The sequence below is a fragment of the Arvicanthis niloticus genome, chromosome 15, assembly GCF_011762505.2.
Source record: "Arvicanthis niloticus isolate mArvNil1 chromosome 15, mArvNil1.pat.X, whole genome shotgun sequence".
Lineage (NCBI taxonomy): Eukaryota > Metazoa > Chordata > Mammalia > Rodentia > Muridae > Arvicanthis > Arvicanthis niloticus.
The window spans coordinates 35,538,899-35,565,289 of record NC_047672.1 but is presented as its reverse complement, the minus strand read 5'-3'; the positions used below and the strand labels follow the sequence as shown (position 1 = coordinate 35,565,289).

The window sequence follows — 26,391 nt, the reverse complement described above, 5'->3', positions numbered from 1 at the left end:
AAATAATAGACTATAATTATGTAACAAGTTGAAGTTTAGAAAGTGCTTCTACTTAAAAACATTTTTTATCTTTAAGAAATGTTTGCCTTTTTTTCTTTTATTGGATAGTTTATTTACATTTCAAATGTTATCCCCTTTCCCCTCTGGAAACCTCCTATCCCATGCTCCTACCCCTACTTCTATGAGGGTGTTCCCCCACATACCCACCCTCTCCCAACTTTTCTCCCTGTCATTCCCCTATATTGGGGCATTGAGCCTTAACAGGAACAAGGGCCTTCCCTCCCATAGATGCCATATAAGACCATCCTCTGCTACATATGCAGCTGGAGCCATGAGTCTCTCCATGTGTACACTTTGGTTGGTGGTTTAGTCCCTGAAAATTCTGGGGCGGGGGGTTGTCTGGTTGGTTGATATTGTTGTAAAATCTTATTTAAAAAGGAATTACTATATGCAAGAAGCTTGTCAATGCCTGGATGATGAAGGATATCAAAGCTTTGACTACTTTGGTACACTTAAGAGTGTACCTCGTTTGTCCAGTAAACTGAGGGTAAGCCAGATGTCTCTTGCTTTTCTTTATTAAATGATTCATTTTTATATGCCAAAATGTAATATTTAAGGGAACACTAAAAGTTGACTATTTTACCCTTAATAATTCCAAATCACTAGGTCTGTCAGATGATCCTGGGCCAGAAGGCTGAAGATCAGAAGCTCCAACATTTTGTAGTATAGAGACTGTCCGGGTGTTCAGCGGTCTCTATAAATTGGCTATGTTTTAGAAGCTATGCTTTCTGCTTCCCATAATCTCAGTCATCTCAGTCATTCTGGATTTCTGATGGGGTTGAAAACTTATAGTCTCATAGCCAATCCTTTCTATTTACTTTGAGAGAAAAGATTTGAGAGAATGATTTTCAGCTAACATTCATTCCAAAGCCAAGAAAAAAGCCAGGTGCAGAATTAAGTCTTTTGGTTAGGAGAAATGACAGAGGTTCCAGTTAGTCAACAAAATGATGAACTGGGTATTAGGTCTATCTTGTACCTTACTGACACAAATTGGTATAGTTATGCTCTAATTGTATTTTGAGAGGAAAGTTTTATTTTAACAGGAATGGAGATGTGTAGGAGGAGCTAAGGTGGGAGGAGTAAGGAGAAGAAGAGGAGGAGTAAGGAGGAATAAGGAGAAGAGGAGCTAGGTGACGAGAAAGCGGGGGGGGGGGGACATGTAGGTAGATGTTCGCTCAAGTGTCTCCTCCAGTCAAAGATAGTTGATACATCTAGGTTGGGTATTGGGTTACACTTCTGATTATATGAGCATCTTGTTATTGACCATTACCAAACTTATAAAGCCTTTGCTTAACATTTAAAAAGTTGTATAAAAGCAAAAAGGAGAAGGGGGGATGGAATAGGGGTTTTCTGGGGGGGGGGAATGGGGAAATATAAATAAAATATCCAATAAAAAGCAAATTTTAAAAAAGATGATAATTTTAACAATAAGATACTTATGAGATACTCCAGTTCAATAATTATTATCTTAATATTCTCATCCTTATTTTAAAAGATACCCAATTTTTTTACAATGTTTGTATATCGATGTTAAGTTCTGTTCAATATACAAAAATCTATTAGCATAATCTACTATATAAACAAACCCAAAGAAAAAAATCACATGATCATCCCATTAGATGCTGAAAAAGCATTTGGCATTATTCCCTCTTAAAAATGACATTTTTGTTTATTTGATGTTTAGATTTATTTCCATAATATATATCTTCTCTATATAGCATAGGCTGGACTAATAGTTGCTGTGTAGCCCAGGTTGGTGTGCACATGTGATCCCCCTGCCTTGGTCTCACATCTGCCAGATTTAGAGTCTCTTGTTCCTATGCTCAAGATAAAAAAAAAAGGCTGTGTGTCATATTTCAATCATAGATTGAGATGATAATCAAATAGATAATTATAAAGTCAGCATAGGTAGAAGATTCTATTACACTCAATACTTCTTAAAGTGGGATCCAAGGTGTATGAATTCCCAAATTCCCTTCAAATAAAAAGAATTTGAGATTAGCACAGTTAATTAAACAGTACATTCCATGGTCACATAATGTACACTAGCATGTTACAAGCTCTATAAGATGTAGGGAAAGACAGAACTATTAAAGCCATTGTCCTAACATCCCATGTGTGCATTTGACCAGAAAGCCTCTGTACATAGGTGTAGCAAGCAGTTAAAAGCCTGCAGAAACATTGTTCTGAAAAAGGCTTTTGATAAAATGTTGGCCTGGATAAGAACCACAATTATCATTTTTAAAGTTATTTTGGACCTAGATTTTTAGCAAATATTTTTTTTTTTAAATTTCTTAACATTCAGAGGCATCACAAATTGCAAAATATGTTCTATCCAGCAGGTAGCTATGGGTCAAGAACAGTAGAACTGTATTAACCCTCAAGGCCAATTATTTCATAATAGTAACTTCAGGACTATGAAAACATTCTCTTTTCTATACAGTGCACAGTAATTGCTTATCCAGCCAGTAGCAGATGCAAGATTTCATCACAGGAGAAAGGCTAAACATATTTTTAAACACGGTATGTGAAACTGTATAAAGAGTGAGCCAAGCTCTCAGGATTCTCTGGAAATGGACAAGGCACTGCCTGTGAAAGAGGCAGCCTGGAGACATAGCTGCCCGAGTTGGGAGACATTCACTTCCCAGCATAAAGCTGTTTACCATGCACAAGTAAAAGGACAATAGGTGCCTGTGGGCATAATGTCTTGATGTTACAAGCCAAATGCAAGAAATTTTAGATAGCATGGTGGGAATTCCAAAATCATTTTATTTTTTTATTTTTTATGAGAACAAAAATAAGTTGTGTTCACCTTTATTGCTCACTCATAGCCTGCTTTTCTCTCCACTAGGGCATCACTAAAATGCCCAGGAAACACAGATCTAAACTATCCTTTTATCTTAATGGAAAAGTGCTTTTCAAAAAATTAGCATTTCACAGGTCACATTAATCTTATTTACTTGTCATTCTTCAAATTCACTTTGTCCGATACAATAAACACACTGTGTGTCTATTTCTATCGCAGCCCTATTTTTAAAGCAGGTTTATAAAAGTGTGAGACTAAAAAGTAAGCTTAAAATCATTTTAATCAAGTTTATTTCTTTTGCTCCAATGAAAGCTAACACAATGACTATAACACCATTTTCAGAAGTTTTACTTAATCCTTTAGTATGGGACATATTTATAAGTAAAGTATTGCATATGATATCTGTAAGTTCATTTAGAGACACGGTTTGGTAATCTTAGCAAGATGGGTGAGAGAACCACAGATGACCTACCTTTCTGCTCTGTGCCTCCTTAAACATTGACAACCTTAAGAAAATTGTCACGCTAGTCTTTGATGCAGTCAACAAGCATGATAACTTCATCCTTTAGCATTTTATGCTCTTGCCAGCCAGTGACCTTTATCTACAGCTGGGGACTACATATTTTATTTGTACATCATACTTCTGAGTCCTTACTTGTAATTCTCTTGTACATTGTAGATTTCACATAACACTGAAGAGTCCTTAGAGCTTTTAAAAGTACCATAAGATGTAAGAGTCCACATACATTTTAGTAACTCTACCACACAAAATGGTTTTTCTCAGCCATTCTTCTACTGTAGAGTGTCATTTTATGTTTATAACCTTATTTTAACCTTACTTATTCTTATACATCTTGTTGAAATTGAACGTACTATACTCTTCCCCCAAGGTTACAATCAGGATTGAAAAACATTTCTTATTTTTACTACTTGATTGTTCCTTTAAAAGTCACAAGAACCATCTTCATTTATCCTTCCTTGGTAATGGTTTAGAAAGGAATTTTCTAATTTACCAGCCTATTCTTCACATCATGTTTGTTTGTTTGTTTTTGTTTTTTTGCCATTCCCATTTTGACTTCATCATTATTTTAGCTTTGTTTATCATTCTCTGTGCTATAGTCATTATTGTTCAAGGAATTCAACATTTCCTTGTGACTTAGGGAATTCAATATGCCCTAGTGAATTTTCCCATTTTTGTAACAAATGATATTTTAATCATCCTATTTTTGTACGATAAACTACTAAGTCTCCTTAATATTAACAGATTAGTGTAGGAATATGCCTCAAACAAGTTCCAAAGAATGAGTTTAGCATCTAAATGCACAATTGGATTTAAACAGCGTTGATAAGGAATAGTTCGCTAAGTTAGTTATTTCATCCAAAATAAAATACTCTTTCCTGGGCAGACTAAAGGTACTTCTAGAAATCCAGAAGCTCATGAAATGTAAGCAGTCCAAGATGTCCAAAAAGGAATAGGACTTACAGGACCCATCATCAAGCTTACACAGTGAACAGTTGCTGGGAAACAGGGACTTCTCTATGGAGCAGCCTGCAAAATAGATATCAAGCTCCAGGGACATAGCTATTATGAATCACCACCCATTTTGGTGGGCTTTTCAGTGACAAAATTCCCTTATGCTCTTTTAATTCTTCGTCTACATCTTTTTAAGGATCTCCAATAAGTATATTGGTTTGCTGAGTTAGATTTGGGTAGAATTCTTTCTTTGTTCTATCATCTATACCCTATTTGTATTGAAAAGGCATGAATGTCTCCCCAAGAAAAAACACAAAATATACTGCTTTTAAAATAATAACACAGTTAACTTTTTTTATTCTACTAAACAACTTGGAAGACATTTACCAAATATCTTTAATTTTTTTCTTGTGTCCTCATTTGCTTATTGTCCAAGGATAGTTATTACTGAGTCTCTTTAATTTTTATTTTCTGGAAAAGGTTCAAACAAGTAAATGAGTCAAGTCATAGAGAATCTAACAAATAATTACATAAAATAAGACAAAGCATTTTTAATTAAAGCCTTACCTAATTCATAAACAACTTTTCCTCTGCTCGACATAAATTTTACTGCCAACATGTTTTTCTAAATTCAAAGCTGAGCATGTCTTGAAAAATTCACTATATCTTATACCATGCCTAAACCTGTTCTCATAGTACTAGAGACACTATAAAATTTAGTTTCCACTTGTCTTCATTCATTTATACAATGTTCTCCCATCACAGTGGCTTCTATTCTTGCTGCTCAGGGTCACTCAACTTGCCAAAGAAACTATTATTTTTCTACCCTCTCTGATTGTCTATGTGTGAGGTCTCATTGGATCACCGCTGTTTCCTTGAGTATCATAAAATCCTTGTGGAGTAGCTGCGGGACTGCCATTCCATAGGTCTGAGCTACCTCTAGACTACTCCACAAGGATAATTATAGGAAGTTGCTCAGAGACTTCAAGACCCCCCCAGAATGAGAAAGTTGTACAAAGGGTATGTACAGAAAAACTCCAGTGGTAATGGTAAAAAAAAAAAAAAATGCCTGCATAATTTTATCTGAGCTCTGTAACTGTAGTCCCCTTGCTTCTGAATTGGACCTTGAAATTCTAAGCTTATTTGGGTTGGTTATATACACATTGTAATTAACTCCTCTATTCTATTGCTTGTCCTTGACTTCATGGACAACATGTGACTCAACTCTTCCTAGAGTGAGCACCTACGTTACCTATTTTCCTCAGAATTTATATGCTAGATCCTGCCCAATTTTACTATCATTTGAAAAGAGCAGAATATCAATGTTTTCCTTTAACTTATCCCATAAACATGGACCTTACAGTCTGCTTATCATTAATAATAGAAAACTTAGTAGAATAAATGTCTTTGTGTTCTTTAAAGTCTGAAAAGAAAGCAGTAAAATGGTATAAGGCTGCCCTGTCAAAACATCCAAAGTCAACTTCCTTGATGTAACTTCACTAGAACTTACCAGTTAGCAAAATAGTAACAAGAGAGTTCTCCAATTTCCCAGTCTCCCAATCTACCTATCTAGAACATTTCCTTGTGAATATTGTTTCTATTTGGCTAATAAAAATGTGTGAGTGAAACCAACATTAATAAAAAAAATGGTGGATACGTTAGTGTTCCTGAAAGATGCATGTGGTTTCCTTCTTTGCCTGTATAGCACTACTGTAGAAGAGATGGAACTACAAACTGAATCTGAGCTTCCTCTAAACTACTCCAACAGCTACTGATGCAATGTTACATTGGAGTTATTTTGTTCCAGAATGAATGAATGACTGTGTGGATAGGGAATGGAGAATGCCTGAATAGATAAATTGGTTTTTTATTCTAATATTTTCTTACAACTTCTAGACATACTTAGAAATGTATGTTATTCATAACACATCACTCAATGGAAACCATTCTGTCTGATAGGAAGTAGTTACTGGATAAATAATTAGTTCATGGGGCATTTTTTTTTCTTTTCTATTTTTTTTTAAATTCATTTTACATTCCAATCACTTCCACCTTTCCCAGTTCCACCTCCCACATTCCCTCCCCATACCCCCTCCTTCTCTCCTCTGAGAAGATAGAGCCCCCGCCCCTCCCCCCATCTTCTTAGTCAATGCTCATTGGTTATTTCTTACATCCAACCTTATTGTAGCTTGGATTCAATTCATGCTCTTAGGAAAGGAAGTGCTATATATAATCTAAAGTTATTATATATGTATTCTTGGTGAACATTTAGTGAGCAACGACTATGTTGGCCTGGCAAGAGTATATTTAAGAATTTAATCAGCCTTTACTCAGCATTCCATCATATGATTTTATCAATGATTTTTAGCTCATAAAGAGTTACATAAAAATAATACTAAAGTCACTTTTTAAAACTAATAAATTGATATCCAGTAAATAGAATACAGGTACTAGATTAATCATTTTATTATGAGGAAAAAAAGCCAAAGGAAGGATTTTCATGGTAGTATAGAAGAACAGTAACCAGAGTGGCATTTAAAGACATGAGATTATGTACAGAAAGTCTCTTGCTACTGACTGACATTCATGCTTATAGAAAAGGAAGTGCTATATATAATTATCTCATGTTGGCAAATTTTGGCATAGGAACATGTAGATAGTAATATAAGACTGCATCTTCAGGTGCACACTACACGTCACAAAGAAAAACAGACAAAAGCAAAATGCATGACTACTAAGAATCAAAGCAACTGAGGCTCTCTTCAACCATTTTGAGCTCTATTCAGGTCATCACTATGCAAGTTTACATTAATCTGCTTCATTGCATCAACTTTCAACTATTAAACTAATGAATTTAATGATTTTGCTTAAACCTGCTGACATTTATCTAGAACAACAAACCCTTGAGGCAGAGTTATGTAATTAAAATACCTGTTAGAGAGACTACAACACAGGCTGTAATAAACTGATTTAATGGGCTGCAGTGTCACTAGAAATATTCTTACGTTTCTGTTTATAAAATGGAATTTGAATGATTGAGGCCATGTTATTTTTTATGTAAAATAAACTTTGATCTTAAGGAATAGATACAGGTTACCATGGTATATCAAATTTATTTTATAACTAATTGCTTCTCAGAATATTAAAGGATGTTGCAAAAATTGCAGTCTTCATGTACTATTTCTATCTAATTTCATGTTGAAGAACCCATCATAAGGTCTTGTGAGTGAGTTATATTGACAAAACAGTATCATCAACCTATATACTTAGGTCTCAATATGTATATAAAATTTACTATATTATCTTAATAACTCCATGAAGTAGATATGATCATTTCCATGCAGATTATAAATGAGGTACAAGAGGTTAAAATGATATACTAAATGTGAGAATCTTTGATTCTCCAAATGTCTATTTTGTACAATGATATGACAGTGCATTTAATGTCATTGGTGCCTTTTTCCACCTAACAACAGTCTCAGCATTCAGAACTTCATCAGAAGTTATTTCTCTGGAGAAGGTTCCACTAAACAATTAAGTCAGGCTCAGAGACACCTTTTTCCTCTGCAGTACTTCCCAATGGATCTGCTACTATGAATAATCCTGATTGAGTCATTATTGAGATACAGCCATCTGCTACTATTTTTAGTCATTACATAGTCTATGCATATATTTTATATTTATTTTCACTTAGTTGAATAAAGTGATGAGAAGAACAAAGCAGGCAAAAGCATGTGTCATTCTTACAGTATTTTTTTTTTAAATAATTGGCTCTGGTTGGAAGCATAAACTAGTGAGCCCTGGGTTATTCTCAGTCCTTCCTGTAACTGCAGTGCTCTTTCTCCCTGTAGACTCAAAGCAGCATATGGTTGTTTCTCTTGCAGTTCAGACTCTCCTGTTTAGCCTAAACCTCTAGGTTACAATCTGTTTTGTAATTTCTATAAAGATCACTCATCTCCTGAGACACGTATCCCTATCAGAATAGAGACCTAATTGTGCAACTTCACTCCCTGTAGACAAATCCACATTTCATGTGCAGCCCAAGATTACTGGGTAGAAAGCCCACATCAAAATAAGCAAATTACCCTGACAGCTTAATTAAAAACACAGATTCATTCTATTCAAAAGAAAAAAGAAGCAGTGACTTTTTCCCCCCAACAATAAGAATGATGCTTTTAAGAATCCGGTATATGTCACACTTTCTCCAAAGAAGAATGCTTTAGTCACTTCAAAAAAATCCCTTCTCTTCACTACATGTATTTAGGAAAGTTTTGCTGTACTCAAAACTGACCAGCCATCTATTGTGTGTACAGAAAATGTTCCATCAGTTGAATTCAGCCAGAGAAAAACAAAACAAAACAAACGAAACAAAACTGGCTCTTTGAATACTAATAAATGCAGTCTAATAAGTGGCTGATAAATGCTTAACATTAAGAGTGTGAAACCACTTCTAAATCTGATTAATAGAATAAGAAGAAATGGCAGATATGGTGGAAAATAAGTGCCCCTCTCACAGTGTTCTCTAACAGTGATTCCACAGGTCAGGGCAGGTAGGCCCCTCTAGGAGACTGCCATTAACAAACAATATGCTGATGTCTTCATCTGGATACTTGTATCTTTCGCTAGCTTTTCTAGTCCATTTCTCCTCTCCTAGAATGTGAGTGCCTTAAAGGCACAGAAGCCATCGCCACTTCTACAACAAACCCCTACAACCTCTTAGCAGCTTAATAAGCTTACCAAGACCATTCGATAGCAGTTTTTATTCCTCCCACTAATCGGAAACTTCGATCCTTTAATCACATGAGAGCAACCATAAACAGACAAAACAAAATAACAAAAACAATAATGCTGTGCCTCAAATTCCAAATTTGCTAAAAGTGTTAATTTAAATGTTTGCATCACAAAAAATTAGAATATCAGGAAGTTGATAACTTTGCTCATTAGCTTATTATAATCACTCCCCCTTGTAAGTCTGTGTCCAGACACTTCATTGTGCCCAATATACATCTGTGTATGTATGTATGCATGCATAATAACATTAAAAATAAGATTTTAAATTTTGTTTTGGGAAGAAAATATTTTATACTTTTAAAACAAGATCTTGAAAACCACTCAGCCACATAATTGCTCAGGTGACAATATCTATCAAAATACTATTACAGTAAAACAAAACAAAAAAAAAACTGCATTTATCTTATGTGACATGTAAGTGTTGAGTGCAAAGAAAAATTTCCAACTGATACAGAATAGGAACTGATTCTGTCAATATTTTAAATAAAATATTCTCTGTAGGATTTCCACATATTTTCCTTGCTTCCTCTCTTGCTTCTCTCTCCTCTTGGTCTAAACATTCTAAAGAAGACTCAATTGCGTCTTCTAAAAGAACGTTAATTCTCTAATTAACTCTCAGAATCCCATGGTTAGACTGAACTCTGAGTCAGGATGTAATATATGAGGCAGTGCTTATGGGCTGCATGTACATGAAGAAGTGCATTTCTTAAATGATTTCTTATTTTATTTCATTTAATTTTCATTACAACCATGTAAGGTGGTTGCTACTACTTTCATCTTGGAATTTATGAAACTAGGGTAAAATAATGTTATACATTATGCAAATACCTAAAGCAGAATGCCTATAAATCACTAGTTTCCAAAGAACTTTAGTCCTTCAAACAAGGGTCTGTTCCAATTTCCCAGAAGAGTTATGTGATTTGTCATGATAGTCTGGAGAATCCAATTCTTGCTATATATCTGCCCTCCATAGCCTCATTCACTGTCTTTCCTGAGAGTGGCAGTGTCAGTTTTTCAATAAGTCTAGCACTATTATATAGTATAAACAATCACCACCTTGCATGAAAGTTGTACAAACTGCTGTGATATATTGATGAGAAATAACAAGGATGAATATAAAACATTTATGCATCATTAAATGTACATAAAAGAACAGCTTAAGATTCAACACTGAGTTTTAGAATATACAGATTATACATACAAAGAAGAGATATGTGTGCTTATTTGTGTAATTATTACTTAAGACTCTTAGTATATTATAGGGGCCTAGCTACTCTTTATAGTACATGTCGACTGCAAGAAATTCAGTTTAATATGTAAATTCTTAACCAAAACATCATGACAACCATTTTGATGTTGACAAAGGTCAGACAAAAGTAGCTTTCCTACATAAGCCATTTTCAAATATTTCTTGGTCATATTAAATTGACTTCACAGAAACATACTTCCAAAATATGTCTGTCAAAAAGATATTGATTTTCAGTTTTTAAGTAATCTGTGTCATTTTTCAGAGTTCAGTTTCAATAAATCAATTTGGGTTTCAGAACAACAGAAGAGGATCACAGACAAGCTAAAGTCTTGACTGGAGATTTGGGCTTGCCTTTTGCAGTAGCTAAAAGCCAAGCTGCCTCTGCACGGCTGAACAAGAGTTGTCTCCGCCATCAGAAATCCACTTCCAAAAGACAACTATGGTTCTGCAATTTATTATCATCACTTCTTTGCTGTGAACTTGGGTGGCAGATACTACAAAACTATGTCACTTCAAGAGACATATTTGAACATACAGGAGGAGAAAAATGTATTAGAATATCATCCGATGCTTTTGAAAGGTGTCAAATGCTCTTTATTATATGGCTTTGAGAAGACATTTATTACAAGAGGAAATTAATTGTACATTGCAAACATACAACAGTGGAGAATCAATTTCTGGGTCAGAAGAAATATTTTTACAGTCATTTCATGGCCCACAGAGAAAACACTGACTATTTTAGTCATTCATAGGCTCAGTGTTGGGACTAAACATTCTTAAGCCTTTGTAGAGTGGTACATTATAAGAAAGTTCCAATTCTTCATTGAGTCTGCAGGATACCCTCTTCTATACCTAATTCAGTGTGTGTTAATAAAGCTGGACCTATTAAGACGTGAAATAAATCTTTTTAGGTGGGATGAAAGATGCTTCAAGCCCACACCCTCCCCGTGTAGAGTGGGCTTTCCTAGACTTCTCTTCACCTTCAAGCTCAAGATGGCTTCATAGGCTACAAACCCTTATGCTTTTGTCAGGTGACATCAAGGTATATCTTGCTTCAAAGTCTCCAGGCATTCCTTGCTTAATACGTAGATTTTCTGGACTCACTGATGAAAACTTGTTTGGGTCTGTCAGAGTACCCTATGAGAAAAATTGAGGCCAGCTAAGTGGAAAAAACCCAGACAAATAAGTGCCAGCTCCCTTAGGCACTGGGAACCCACTTCAGCCTGGGCTCTAAGTGTGTAGTCCGGAGAAAATTTGACCTTTGTTCTTATAAATATTGTAAGAGTCCTCTAAAGATGGTTGAGTTTAGTGCTTTAAAAAAATATTCCCCTTTAAGAGCTAGATACAATAATACATTGATAGTGATACTTGCTTTTAGATGAAGTTGATTGGTCCAGTGCCCGATGATTTTGTATTCTGTACTTTTGTTGTTTATCTGATACTGGAAGATATCATAGCGTCCAGGAGCATCTCCATTTTCATTAAAAGTGACAGGTGTACCAGCGCTGCCTATAAAGATTAGGAAAACACTGTTAGTAAAGTAACAGCTCATTGGGCATATTTTCCTTTAAGGAAGAAGGGGTAGATAAAAATACATTGTGTGTGTGTGTGTGTGTGTGTGTGTGTGTGTATGTGTATGTGTGTGTGTGTGTGTGGTGTGGTGTGTGTGTGTGTGTGTGTATGTGTGTACTAAGTGATGTGGAGATATTAATCCATGCAATGTCATTCTTAATAGTATACTAGAAAAATCAATTGAGATTAAAAATAGAAATAAGGACTTTATTGTATACATTAGAAAGTAAGTGGTGAATATCTAAGCTAAATAATATACACACCAGCAAAATAGATGAAGATTAACAGTCTGAATCTTCAATAATAGCTGCATAGAATGTGACTTAATGGGGAAAATGTACATGAATATGGCACCTATTGTGTAATAGAAGTTACAAGCATCAACAAAAAATCAACAGAATATCCCACCGAGAACCCTAAACTCTGTGGCAAGTTCAGCTCCAATATGAAGCAGGTGAACTGTTCAGCCCCACTGCTTCTGAGTAGATCACTATAGTCTGCTCTTGGAAAACTCTGCTGGGCAAGGTAGAATGAGCAGTGGAGAAGCTCTGCTCAGACCGTCAAAGTCCCAAGATTCACTGTGATGAGTGTAATGGTGGCAGAACAGCAGGATGTAAGACATTTTGTCTCTTCTAAGTTCCATTCCTTTTGGAAGCTTTCATCTTTTCTCCTGATAACTTCTGATCACTATTACTTTCCTTCTTATTAACTTTTCTGTAATCACAGGTGTGGGAGTCAAATGCAATGAGAACACCAATGTTTTCCCATTTCGTCACACTGAACTTTCTACACAGACTTTCTTTTTCTCTAACAGCTCTTAGACCTCCCTTCATCTTCATGGATCATTCTTTCTCAACTTGAAACACTTATTTGACAGCAATTACTTTATCCAGTGCCTATCTTCTCCCTGAAGGACCCATTTCCTCAAAGGATATTGGATTTCATTTCTTTTCTGCGATGCAGTTCTCTCTTCCTGCTGGCCTTTTCTATATTATAGTCTCCAAATTATATATAATTAACATTTAAATAGGTAGATATAATGTATTTTCTTCCTACAATGGCTTTCTTAACCTATTTGCAAAGTTTACCTTAACTATTTATAATAATAAAATGTAAAGTATCAAATGACATGATTATAGAAATATAATAACTGGGTTCTGTATAAATTTATGACCAGCTGCTTCTGCAATATTATTTCTCCAGTTAAAAAAAAAATCTGTTGGTCACCAAGTGAATGATACAGTCACTATCCCCAAAATAATAACTTCTACTTTAGAGATTTCAATATTATTTTGATATTAACTTATACCAGACTTTACAATGGATTAAAGAGGAATGTTTGAATGTGGTCAAAAAAATTGATTCTGAAATAAATCAGCTCGAGTTCAAACCCCCCAGTTCTATCAGTTGGTAGATATTACTGTTTGTGATACATTCTCAATTTCACTGTATCTTAATTTTCTTATCCATGACCTAAGCTGATAGCAATCCTACACAAAAAGTTATATGACAAAATGGACCAATCTGTGTAAATAAGCACTGCATATCACATAAGTATGAAATACTATCACTCTTTTCTCATGGCGGTCTTTGAGCAAAAAAAATTTTCATGATATTTATCTCCCCAATCCTTACAAGTTTCAATAGAATGACAAATAAAATGAGACTCCAATTCCCTCAATGCCCCACATTTGGAATCACCATTTTCTCTTTCACACGTAAGGCCATCTTTCTTCTCCCAACTCCTCTTAATAATTTGTGGCTCAAGTCATGCACTTGTAGAAACTTGATCACATAAAACTGGTTAGACACCCAACTAGCTCTTCTTCTTTAACCTGGGTCAACAAAATTCTTCACTTTCCTCTGCATATTTTACTATTCACTATACTTATCACCTCAAATTAGTTTGAGAGTTATTTATTGAAAGCCCACTAAATCTTCAAGACAGCACACCCTATTTTTCTCTCAATGGTCTCTTTGATATAAAAGGAATATACATGTTATCTTTGTAAGCACTGTATTAAAAGGAGGTGCAAGTTCCAAAAGAGAGAGCAGAATTCTGGGAAAAAGTCAGGCATGGAAAGATTTGCCCTAAACTTTGAGGAAAACAGACATATGAAACTGAGCAGACATGGTAATTGGCCATGTGGCATGACTTAGACTAGTTTACATGGGATAATTGAGTTATGAAATAGCAGAAATGAGTCAAAGCTATTGGTCTAGGCATTCATTCACAGATAGTTCAGTATCAGAGTCATTATTCTGGGGAACTCTGGTGCTGGTAGAAAATCCAATGATTTCATTGAGTCTTGTTTTCTTAATCTAACATGGTCATGGTTAAGTATGCATTTGAATTACTTCAACCTTCTCATATAAAGAACTATCACCATTGACTATTGACTCAGTCCAAACATGTCCACTAGTTCTCTGGATTATAAAACAAAGAACATCCTTGAATAGGTAGGAAGCACTCATAAGTGGATCATTCTTTTCCACAGGTTTGCCATCGATTTAAAACTCTGAAACTGGCCACCCTGAAAAAAAACAAAACTAAGTTGCATTTTGCCAAGGAAAAACTCAAATATTTATCAATGTTTTAATAACAACAATGGTAAAAATATAGCAAATATATTTGAATTGAGACTATTTAGATATTTTTTATGCAATATAAATTATACTCTATCCAATTTTCTCATTTTATTTCATTTTATCTGGCACTCTAGGTATTTCATACATTTTGTAATACATTATACTTTTGAAAATGTTTTCCATCCATGTGGACCTATGAACAAAGGAGAACAAACACATAGATTTATGAGGTGACATTTTTACTAGTCAGGAACTGCCTTCAGGGTCTCCACATCTCCTTGACTGTTCAATAGGAAATGTGTAGAAAAATTATATTTTTATTACTCAGCATATCATGAACTTCTAATATGGTTCTGAAGGAAAATTTTTATGTCAAAATATTGGTTCCTTTGAGTGTTGTGTGAGGAAAGATAGTTTGTCTTGGGATTTGGAGATTGAAATTTGATTTCTACATCTTTAAATTAACGGTGTGTATCTGAGCAAGTGACCCAATTTACATGCAACTCTTTTCTCATCTCAGAGAAAATGACTATCATAATATTATCAGTTCCTCCAAAATACTGAAAGGATGTATGACACGACATGTATGAAAAGCACTTAGTATGTGACAGACGGACAACAGAACAATGTAAATTAAAACTGTCCTCAGTTGAGTTAATTGTTTGCCTACACGTCCACTGAATTGGTTCATGCTGTATTGTTTCCTCATTTGGAAAAAAAATGGAATGTGGGAATAATTATTAATTATTAATTAATGTTACTGGTTAATAATCTCATTATCCAAGTAGAAGAAACTAAGAATGAAATCAGTTAACTTATTAGTTTTGATATCCTTAAAGATTATTTAAATAACTGATACAAATCCAATATAAAATGATAGTACTCAACAAAATTATGTTTTTAATGTTTTCCTTCCTTTAATCCAAATTATGAGTATGCATTACAGCCAATAAATAAAATCCAATTTTCAAATTGAATTACACCACAAAATAAGTGTTTGGGAAATTGAAAACTCTCTGCAGACCTTACTTCGGCTCTTCCTTGGAAGACTTTTGCACTGGATTTAGCATATCTATCTATAGCTACACTTTTATTTTAATATTTCATAGTTTTATATTTACCTATTGGCTTCCAGATTAGCTCAATTCATTCCCAATTTTCATTTTCCTTCTAACTTTCTTGCCTATCATCATCTGCTATAAACATCTCCATCTTAAATTTGTGCTGCATAGTAAATATACTTTGTAACTCACCAGCCCTAGTTGGTGGTAACCACTTTAAAAGAGAACAATCAGAAAACTCTCCTCACTGGAGTAGCTGGTGTTTCTTCTTCCCAATCACTGTTCACAGACAGAGCCGCTGCTCCCCTGGACCCTAGTTAAACTTGACTGAACACCTTTCACTTGTTTCTCTCTTTGAAGTATAAGCAGACAACCAAGTCTGACTGAGGGACCAGTGAAAGCCAGATCTAGAAATAAGATCCTAAAATAAAAGTTACATTGTTCCATTAGAGAAAAATATAGGAAAACCACTCACACCTCTCCATTAATAGACCCTATCTCCAAACTACTTCTAATTTGTAGATTCTTTTCTCTCTTCTACTAAGCTGCTCCAGACCACTATGATATTTTTATGAACATTGAGACTGTATTCATACTGAACATTCTTGCACATTACTGACCCTTAGCCAAAGTATAATGTAAGAGACAAGTCAAACTCCATGGCTTCTCTCTTTAAAAAGTATTCAGTGACTTTCTATGTAACTTATATTGAAATGTAAAAGCCTTCTGATGAGGTTCAACATCCCACATATCTCTTGTCTAATTCATGTTCTATATTTTTCCACCCTGGTCTTATTCTCTTCCAAAGATCATGAAGCTTGTTCTATCTCAGGAATTTTATCATCTCTTCGTTCTTCTTGTATCCATCCATCAGATCTTTAGAAAAGCCTCGTTAATATTCAGATTCTATTTAAATAGCAGAGTAATTTCCCATCTAATAGGGTCAGTATACTATCCCTGTCACTCACTATAATATACAGTGTTTATTTCCTTCATGACATTTATATGTATCTAAAATATACCAGGTTGTTAGCTGACTTGATACACAATGCCAGATTATATGCTCAGGATTAGAAAAAAATTTCCCAGCATGTTTCTTACCATGTAAGTAGCACCAGACCATGGGTTAAGTATTAAGAGTCCATAGTCACTGTTTCCTTAGTACATGGCATGGTTACAATTGTAATACTTCCACTCAGATGTGGCCAAATGATTAGTTATAGACAATCTTATGTGAGGGAATTCTTGGGAAATTTGAAAATCCTTTATAAACATCTTAAGTGGACATCTGTGTTCTTTCTCTTTCTGAACTGTCATATGCAAATGAGATTGAAAGTAAACTGATAGTTTATGTCTTGATGATGGCAGAGTTTTCATGAGTCAGAATTGCAAAGTGAGGAGGTCTATGCTACTATTGTAGTTCATTCAGTCTTTTACATGAATATAAAACAATTTATTCTGTTTCAATCACTTAATACACAATTCAACCATAACTAACTGCCTAGTATGCTGAGTTTACAATATTTAAAAATCAACAAATGTAAACAGATTATCAGTAGAAATGAATGCTTCACATCATTTTGCATTGCTCATTAATAACACTTTAGAATTATAAAATTGAGAATCGAAGACATGAGAATGAATTGATAACTGGTTTCAGAGTTCTAACTTTTAGTGTTAATTACTATAATAGGCATATAAAGTGTATGATGTGTCTATATATATTATACATAATAATACATGTTACATAATGTAAAATAATTCACTAAAATTCCATTGAATTTATAGATATTAATGTTAATAGATATTAATGTTAATTTTTTTTTCTAAATAAGTACAGAGGTTCTTACATAATTGGATGTTCTAATAAAAACTAAATATAAAAGTCTTAAAATGTCAGTTTTAGTCAAAAATGATCATTTTCTATTCTGCTGTATGAAATATAAGATAGGATAAGAAATATAATTGTATGGCATTTTTGATTCTCTGAGCCAAACCTCCTTGATTTTTCCATTAAGAAACTGAACTTAGAACAGGCTTCCCTCTTGTGGAAATGTCTTTATGATCCTTGGATTAAAGGTGCTTTATGATTGCAAAAATGTCATCATTGTTAATGAGTAGCCCCATTTGAGAAACAGAAATGCAAACTATAATTACATTTATAGTACTCAAATAAGCTGACTGAACTTTTAACATTAAGAAAAGACACATTACTTTGTGATACACATCTCAGGGAAGCAGATATATTAGGAGGTTTAAATGAAATCTCTTGTAAGAAAAGTGACCAAGGAGACTATTAAAATATCAAATGTTTGGTTAAAGCAAATGAATGGGATAAAAAGACAATTATAATTAAATAAGATTAAGTCATAAATCTTAAGGGAAATTTGGGAACAAGAAAAGTATCCTACTTCTCCACAAACTCAATACATTGCCCCTGAATGTACTCAATACATTCTCACTTTGTACAAGAAATTTTCTCTTAGTGCTGTGCCACTGATCTTTATAATACCTTTGGATGTCCTGAATATCTAACACCTAGGACTTTGCCCATGAAACATTCACTGAAGAAATAACTGTTTCTGTTAATAATTCTCTGACACAGATGTTGACAAAAACATGAGAGAGACAAATAAAGGAGAAAATGAGAAAAAGAAAAAGAGAGAAGCATGAGCAACATGCACTTAGAAGAGGACTTTAATCAAATAGTTCAGAGTGTCTTTTGCATCAGAAAGAGTGTCTCGCTACTTAAATTTATAACTGATTTTAATGATTCCCGAAGTGAAAGATTTTATTTCCACATAACAATCTTAAGCCCAAAGTCAAAAATGTATTAGTTCATATTTTTACTGAGACCTCTCAATTTATCATTTTCAAACACATTTTAATCCAATTGTAGTTGGTGTGTGAGATACAATTTCACTTTTATATAAGAGACTTCTGTTTATGTTACTGTTCTATTACTGTAAATGGACATGATATTCAAGGCAACACTTAAAAAATAAAGTATTTAATTAGGACCTTGTTTACAGTTTCAAAGAGTTAGTATAAGGTTACCATGGAGGTAAGCAGACATTGGAGTGGTTGAGAGGTTTAAATTCTAAATACCAGGCAGCAGGCAATGAAAGAGACACTGGGGCTAGCATAGGTTTTCGAAACATCAAAGCCTAGCCCCACTGACACATCTGCTCCAAGAAGACCATCCTCCCAATCTTTCCCAAACTGCTGTACTAACTGGGGATCAAACACTAAAATATATGGACTTCTGCTGGAGAGATGGTCCAGTTAAGAACACTGGCTGCTATTCCAAAAGACTTGGGTTTAATTCCCAGCACCTACTTGGCAGCCCACAACTCTCTGTAACTCCCCTCCATGGAATCCAACATCCTCAAACAGATATACATACAAACAAAACACCAATGTACATACAAATAAAAAAAATTTAAATCAAATACATGGGCTTATGAGAGCCATTCTCATTGAAACCATCACAGATTCAGAACTGAACTTTTCAATTTTTGCAGTGAATCATTTTATCACCACGTAACATTTTAATAACAAAGTCTAAAAGTTATTATCTCATTTTTATTGAATTTTTAAAATTTATAATTTCCATGTGTATTTTCATCCAATTGTAATTGACACATAAATTTAGATGAAGATAAAGTATCAATTTTTATACAAGGACAACAATTTTTCAAGTTTCTCTTGAATTTCTTTGTTCTCACTCACTGGACAGCTACTTTTTTGTAGTTGAGATCTAAAGGGAAATTGGTCTGTCTTTGCCTTTGTTATTCCACTGGCTCATTGGTTTATGTTTCATCCAATATTATTTTACATAAATTATATAGATCCATACAAAGACTTAAACTGATAAGGCAAGTCACCTATTCATCCTAAGAATGTCTGCCTTCTCTTTGCTTTGTGTTCTTCTGTGTAAAAATTAGAACCATCTAAGTGGCTTGGAATTGGAGAATAATAGAACAAAAGATTATCTAGGGAAAACTATATTTATACTGTCTTCCTACTTTAGAGTTTCTGTTTCCTGATGATCATTTAGTATTTAGTTCTTAAACAAGTCTTAAAATCACTTTAAAATGTATATTTTCTCTTCTCTAGTCTTTTTGTTCTCTAGTCTTTAGTAAGTATCAAATATTAAATGCAAGACCTTACACATATTAATAATGCACTCTACCATGGAGCTACATTTACAGACTTACCTAAACTTTGTCTTTTCACAGTAATTCCCAATTTTGTAAATAATATCATGCATATGATCATTTATATGCATGTTGCTCACATTCAAATCTCTCACCACTGTGAGCATATCTTAACTAACATTACTTATAACTTTCCTACAAGTATATAAGATACAGATGACACATGAGTGCTAAATGTAGACTTGTTCTAAACTAAAGATGAATTTATTTTCTAAGGGACATTTGAGACTGTGTGGGAATATTGTTACCTCATGATAAAATGATGGTATTGACAACTAATGGAAGAGGTTAGAGATGTGCTAACTGCCCAAACATTCCCAGGATATGTCCTATAAGAAAGAATAGCTATCAGAGAGTAAATCGTAGCACCTTAGAGATACCCGTGGATCTCCAGTATTCATAAGCTATCTCTAGATTTTATTTACATATAAATAATCATAATATGTACAAATATTTATGCTTTTGATTCTCACTGTATAAATCTTAGGTATTTAACATTTTATTTTTCTCCATTTTTTCTGATACTATACAAAACTTTTGTTTTCTTCTGACTGTACTCTTAAAAAATATTATATTTGATTAGTTTACTTTGTGTATGTATTAGAGGGGTGCTAGACATATAAGGATGTCAGGTAACAATGTGTTAGAGTGGTTCTCTTCTTTAACCATCTAGAATCTTTGATTTGAACTCGGGTGTATAGTCGTCACAGCAAGAGCCTTTCTCTGCTGAACTGTCTCATCAGTGCTTTCTTCTCCAATCTTTATTCTAATACAGGTTTAGTAAGAGAAGGAGTTGTAAACATATGGTTTTGACTCAGTATAATTATTGATCTTATGTCTTGACAAATGTTTATCAGTTTAAGAAAGCAATTTTTTATTACAAATGCACTAATGTTTCTATTATAAGCATATATTCTTGCATATTTTATTGCAAAAATGATATTTTATGTACATTGAGATGGTTTTCATCTTACTGTAATGAGTTATATTTATGTATTTTCTAATGTTATATAATGTAATTGGAGATGAATTTGCTGATTTCAATGTATCAAATTTTTATGTATCATTGATTCAATTTTTCAATATTTTGCATAGAATGATTTCATTCAAACTCATGCCTAAAACAGGCCTGAAATTTTTGTTATAATATTTTTTTTGTATTTTGCTTTTGGTATTAGATTGTACATAACCTGAAAATATGATGTGATCAATAGTTCTTCTTTAACTAGAAAAAATTAATATAAAGATGTATCAATATTTTTTTGAAAACTTTAGAGAAGACATATTTGAAGTCATCCCAAATACCTAGAATAGAACAAAAAATTCAACCTGGTTATAGGATATTCACATAATGGAATATCACATTCCAGTCAAAATGATTAACTACAGAGGTAGTCACTAATGTGAGATGAATTTTATCAACACCAATTGAAAATGAAAGTTCATAAAATGTAATTTACAAAATTATCAAAAAATAGTTTTTAATTTTGGATATTTGTACAGAATAAAACACAAGGTTATGTATGTAGCTCACTGGTAGAACATTTGCCTAGAATGAGTAAGGTTCTGGGCAAGGTAATATTTTAAAAATGTAGCCTATCCAAAATGAAATAAACAAAAACTATTGAAATTAAAAATCCAGCATGTCAGCTGGGCAGTGGTGGCACATGTCTAGAATTCCAGCACTTGGGAGGCAGAGCCAGGTAGATGTTTGAGTTTGAGGACAGCTTGAACTACAGAGTGAGTTCCAGAATAGCCTGGACTAAAGAGAGGAGCCCTGTCTTAAAAAACCAAAAAGAATAACAACAACAACAACAACAACAAAACAATAACAGAAACAACTAGATAGAAGGAAAAATCAATTTTAAGGCGTAATGGGAATAGCATGCTGATGGAAATAGCATGTATAAATAGCTGTCTGATTTATGGATGGGCACGTTTGTAATAATTCATTATTATAAATATCATTGACAGTCTTTTAATGTATTTCATAATTAATATTTTAATATTTTCAGAATTTCTATGAGCTATCCAGATACAGACAGCCTTATGAGAACTGATGAGGAACTGTAGGAAGGGAGACTGGGATGGGGGCAATGGCTGGACTGTAAAAAATAAAAGTAAAACATAAAAAAAAAAAAAAAACAGATGCCAACTGTCTTAAAAGTGAATAATAGACTCCCGTTCCGCCCCTCTCCCAAATCTGAGGCCTGGAACAGACCACTACCCGGTCTGCTCTTGTATGGACCCCAAATGCTGCTGGAGACATCCTGGAGGCTCCATGGATCTCAGAGCCATAGGTAGGAAGACCCACACACTGCCCTACATCCATAGCTGGGTGCCTGGAGCCCTCAGATTCCAGCAGATACCCAAACCTCCAAGCCTGCGGAATAGCACTCCCCTTCTGCCCCTCTCCCAGATCTGAGGCCTGGAGCAGCCCTCTGCCAGGTCTGCTCTTGTGTGGACCCCGGATTCCACCCGAGACATTATGGAAGGTCCACTCAACCCAGAGCCGCAGAGGAATAACTGAACTCAGAGCGTCAGACAACATATCCTGAGATATCCTAGAGGAGCCACTGCACTCAGATAAGTGGGCACCTTATCCTGAGACATCCTAGAGAAGACACTGCACCCAGAACAGCAGATACCTAGCTGGTCTGCTACCTTGGAGACAAACATATCCTGAGTCATCCAAGAGGTACCACTGTACTCAAAGCAGCTGGAGAAGATCACAGAGACATCTGAACCCCAAGGAGATCAGACACAAAAAAGATAACTGGAAAGGCAAGCTTCAGTCAGAGACAGCTAGTACAGGTAGCACTAGAGTTAACCAGATGGTGAAAGGCAAGCACAACAACGTAAGCAACAGAATCCAAAGTTACATGGCTTCATCACCACACAATTCCCCCATCATAGCAAGCCCTGAACACCCCAACACACCGGAAAAGCAGGATTCAGAATTAAAATCACTTCTCATGATGATGATAGAGGACTTTAAGAAGGACATAAATAATACTCTCAAAGAATTTAAGGAGAACACAGGTAGACAGATAGAAGCCCTTAAACAGGAAACACAAAAATCTTTTAATGAATTGCAAGAAAACACAACCAAACAGGTGAAGGAATTAAACAAAACCATCCAAGATCTAAAAATGGAAGTAGAGACAATAAAGAAATCACAAAGGGAGACTACCCTGGAGTTAGAAAACCTAGGAAAAATGTCAGGAGTCATAGACACAAGTATCACCAACAGAATACAAGAGATAGAAGAGAGAATCTCATGTGCAGAAGATACCATGGAAAACATTGACACAACTGTCAAAGAAAATGCAAAATACAAAAAGCTACTAACCCAAAACATACAAAAATTCCAAGACACAATAAGAAGGCCAAACCTAAGGATAATTGGTATAGATGAGGGGGAAGACTCCCAACTTAAAGGACCAGTAAATATCTTCAACAAAATTATAGAGGAAAACTTTCCTAACCTACAGAAAGAGATGTCCATAAATATACAAGAAGCCTACAGAACTCCAAAGAGTTTAGACCAGAAAAGAAATACCTCCTGCCACATAATAATCAAAACATCAAATGTACAAAACAAAGAAAAAATACTAAAAGCAGTAAGGGAAAAAGGTAAAGTAACATATAAAAGCCAGAAGATCCTGGACTGATATCATACAGACCCTAAGAGAACACAAATGCCAGCCCAGACTACTTTACCCAGCAAAACTCTCAATCAATATTGATGGAGAAACCAAAATATTCCATGACAAAACCAAATTTACACAATATCTTACCACAAATCCAGCACTTCAAAGGATAATTGGTGGAAAACTCCAACACAAGGAGGGAAACTACAACCTAGAAAAAGCAAGGAAGTAATCTCCCAACAACCCTAAAAGAAGATAGCCACACAAACATAACTCCACCGCCGATAACAAAAATAACAGGAAACAACATTCATTTCTCCTTAATATCTCTTAATTTCAATGGACTCAATTTTCCAATAAAAAGACATAGAATATCAGACTGGATACATAAACACGACACAGCATTTTGCTGCATACAGGAAACGCACCTCTGTGAAAAAGATAAACATTACCACAGAGTAAAAGGATGGAAAACAATCTTCCAAGCAAATGGTCCCAAGAAACAAGCTGGAGTAGCGATTCTAATATCAAATAAAATCGATTTTCAACCAAAAGTAATCAAAAAAGATAAGGAAGGACACTTCATATTCATCAAAGGAAAAATGTACTAAGAAGAACTCTCAATTCTTAACATCTATGCCCCAAATGCAAGGGCACCCACATACATAAAAGAAACTTTACTGAAGCTTAAAGAATGCATTACACCTCACACAATAATAGTGGGAGATTTCAACACCCCACTCTCAGTAATGGACATATCATGGAAACAAAAATTAAACCAGGACACAATGAAACTAACAGAAGTTATGAACCAATTGGACTTAACTGACATCTATAGAACATTTAATTCTAAAGCAAAAGAATATACCTTTTTCTCAGCTCCTCATGGTACCTTCTCCAAAATAGACCATATAATTGGTCACAAAACAGGCCTCAACAGACACAAAAAGATTGAAATAATCCCTTGTACCATGTCAGATCATCATGGATTAAGACTCGTCTCTAATATGGACGAAAACAATGGAAAGCCCACATACACGTGGAAACTGAACAATGCTCTACTCAATGATGACTTGGTCAAGGAAGAAATAAAGAAATAAATTAAAGACTTTTTACAATTTAATGAAAATGAGGATACATCATACCAAAACTTGTGAAACTCTATGAAAGCAGTACTAAGAGGAAAAATCATAGCTCTAAGTGCCCACAAAAAGAAAATGGAAAAAGCATACATTAACAACTTGACAGCACACCTGAAAGCGTTACAACCAAAAAAAGCTAATAAACCCAAGAGTAGTATACGGCAGGAAATAATCAAATTGAGGGCTGAAATCAACCAAGTTGAAACAAAAAGAACTATACAAAATATCAACAAAACCAGGAGCTGGTTCTTTGAGAAAATCAACAAGATAGACAAACCCTTAGCCAGACTAACCAAAGGGCACAGAGACAGTACTCAAATTAATAAAATCAGAACTGAAAAGGGAGAGATAACAACAGAAACAGAGGAAATTAAAAAAAAATCATCAGATCCTACTACAAAGGCCTATACGCAACAAAATTGGAAAATCTGGATGAAATGGACAATTTTCTAGATAGATTCCAGGTACCAAAGTTAAACAAGGAGACTATAAACCATCTAAACAGTCCTATAAACCCTAAAGGAATAGAAGCAGTCATTAAAAATCTCCCCACCAAAAAAAGTCCGGGGCCAGATGGTTTCAGTGCACAATTCTATCAGACCTTCAAGGAAGACCTAATACCAATCCTCTTCAAGCTATTCCATCGAATAGAAATAAAAGGAACACTACCCAATTCGTTCTATGAAGCTACCATTATGCTCATACTTAAACCACAGAAAGACTCAACAAAGAAAGAGAACTACAGACCAATCTCTCTTATGAATATTGATGCAAAAATACTCAATAAAATTCTCGCAAACCAAATCCAACAACACATCAAAACAATTATCCATCATGATGAAGTAGGCTTTATCCCAGGAATGCAGGGATGGTTCAATATTTGGAAATCCATCAATGTAATCCACTACATAAATAAACTCAAAGAAAAAAAACCACATGGTCATCTCACTAGACACTGAGAAAGCATTTGACAAAATTCAACATCCCTTCATGTTAAAAGTCTTGCAAAGATCAGAAATTCAAGGCCCATACCTAAACATAGTAAAAGCAATATACAGCAAGCCAGTAGCCAACATCAAACTAAATGGAGAGAAATTTGAAACACTCCTACCAAGATCAGGGACTAGACAAGGCTACCCACTCTCACCTTACCTATTTAATATAGTACTGGAAGCCCTAGCTAGAGCAATTAGACAACAAAAGGAAGTCACAGGGATAAAAATAGGAAAGGAAGAAGTCAAAATTTCACTGTTTGCAGATGATATGATAGTATACTTAAGTGATCCTAAAACTTCCACCAGAGAACTCCTAAACCTGATAAACAACTTTAGCAATGTGGCTGGATATAAAATCAACTCAAACAAATCAGTATCCTTCCTCTACTCAAAGGATAAACAGGCTGAGAAAGAAATTAGGGAAATGACACCCTTCACAATAGCCACAAATAAAATAAAATATCTTGGAGTGAATCTAACCAAGCAAGTGAAAGATCTGTATGACAAGAAATTCAAGTCTCTGAAGAAAGAGATCGAAGAAGATCTCAGAAGATGGAAAGATCTCCCATGCTCCTGGATTGGCAGGATTAACTTAGTAAAAATGTCTATCCTGCCAAAAGCAATCTACAGATTCAATGCAATCCCCATCAAAATTCCAAATCAATTCTTCATAGAGATAGAAAGAGCAATTTACAAATTCATTTGGAATAACAAAAAACCTAGGATAGCAAGAACTATTCTCAACAATAAAAGAACTTCTGGGGGAATCACCATCCCTG

The 26,391-nt window shown here is 34.6% G+C and overlaps 1 protein-coding gene across 4 annotated transcripts in view; it reads right to left on the bottom strand.

The window, feature by feature from the left end:
- Positions 1–26,391, bottom strand: part of Grm8 (glutamate metabotropic receptor 8) — a 789,897-nt gene that overhangs the window by 121,313 nt on the left and 642,193 nt on the right. For all 4 annotated transcript variants that reach the window (XM_076913634.1, XM_076913635.1, XM_034519393.2 and 1 more), the window contains exon 8: positions 11,753–11,889. In XM_076913634.1, coding sequence (XP_076769749.1) covers positions 11,753–11,889 — 137 coding nt within the window. The remainder of the gene's footprint in view (positions 1–11,752; positions 11,890–26,391) is intronic.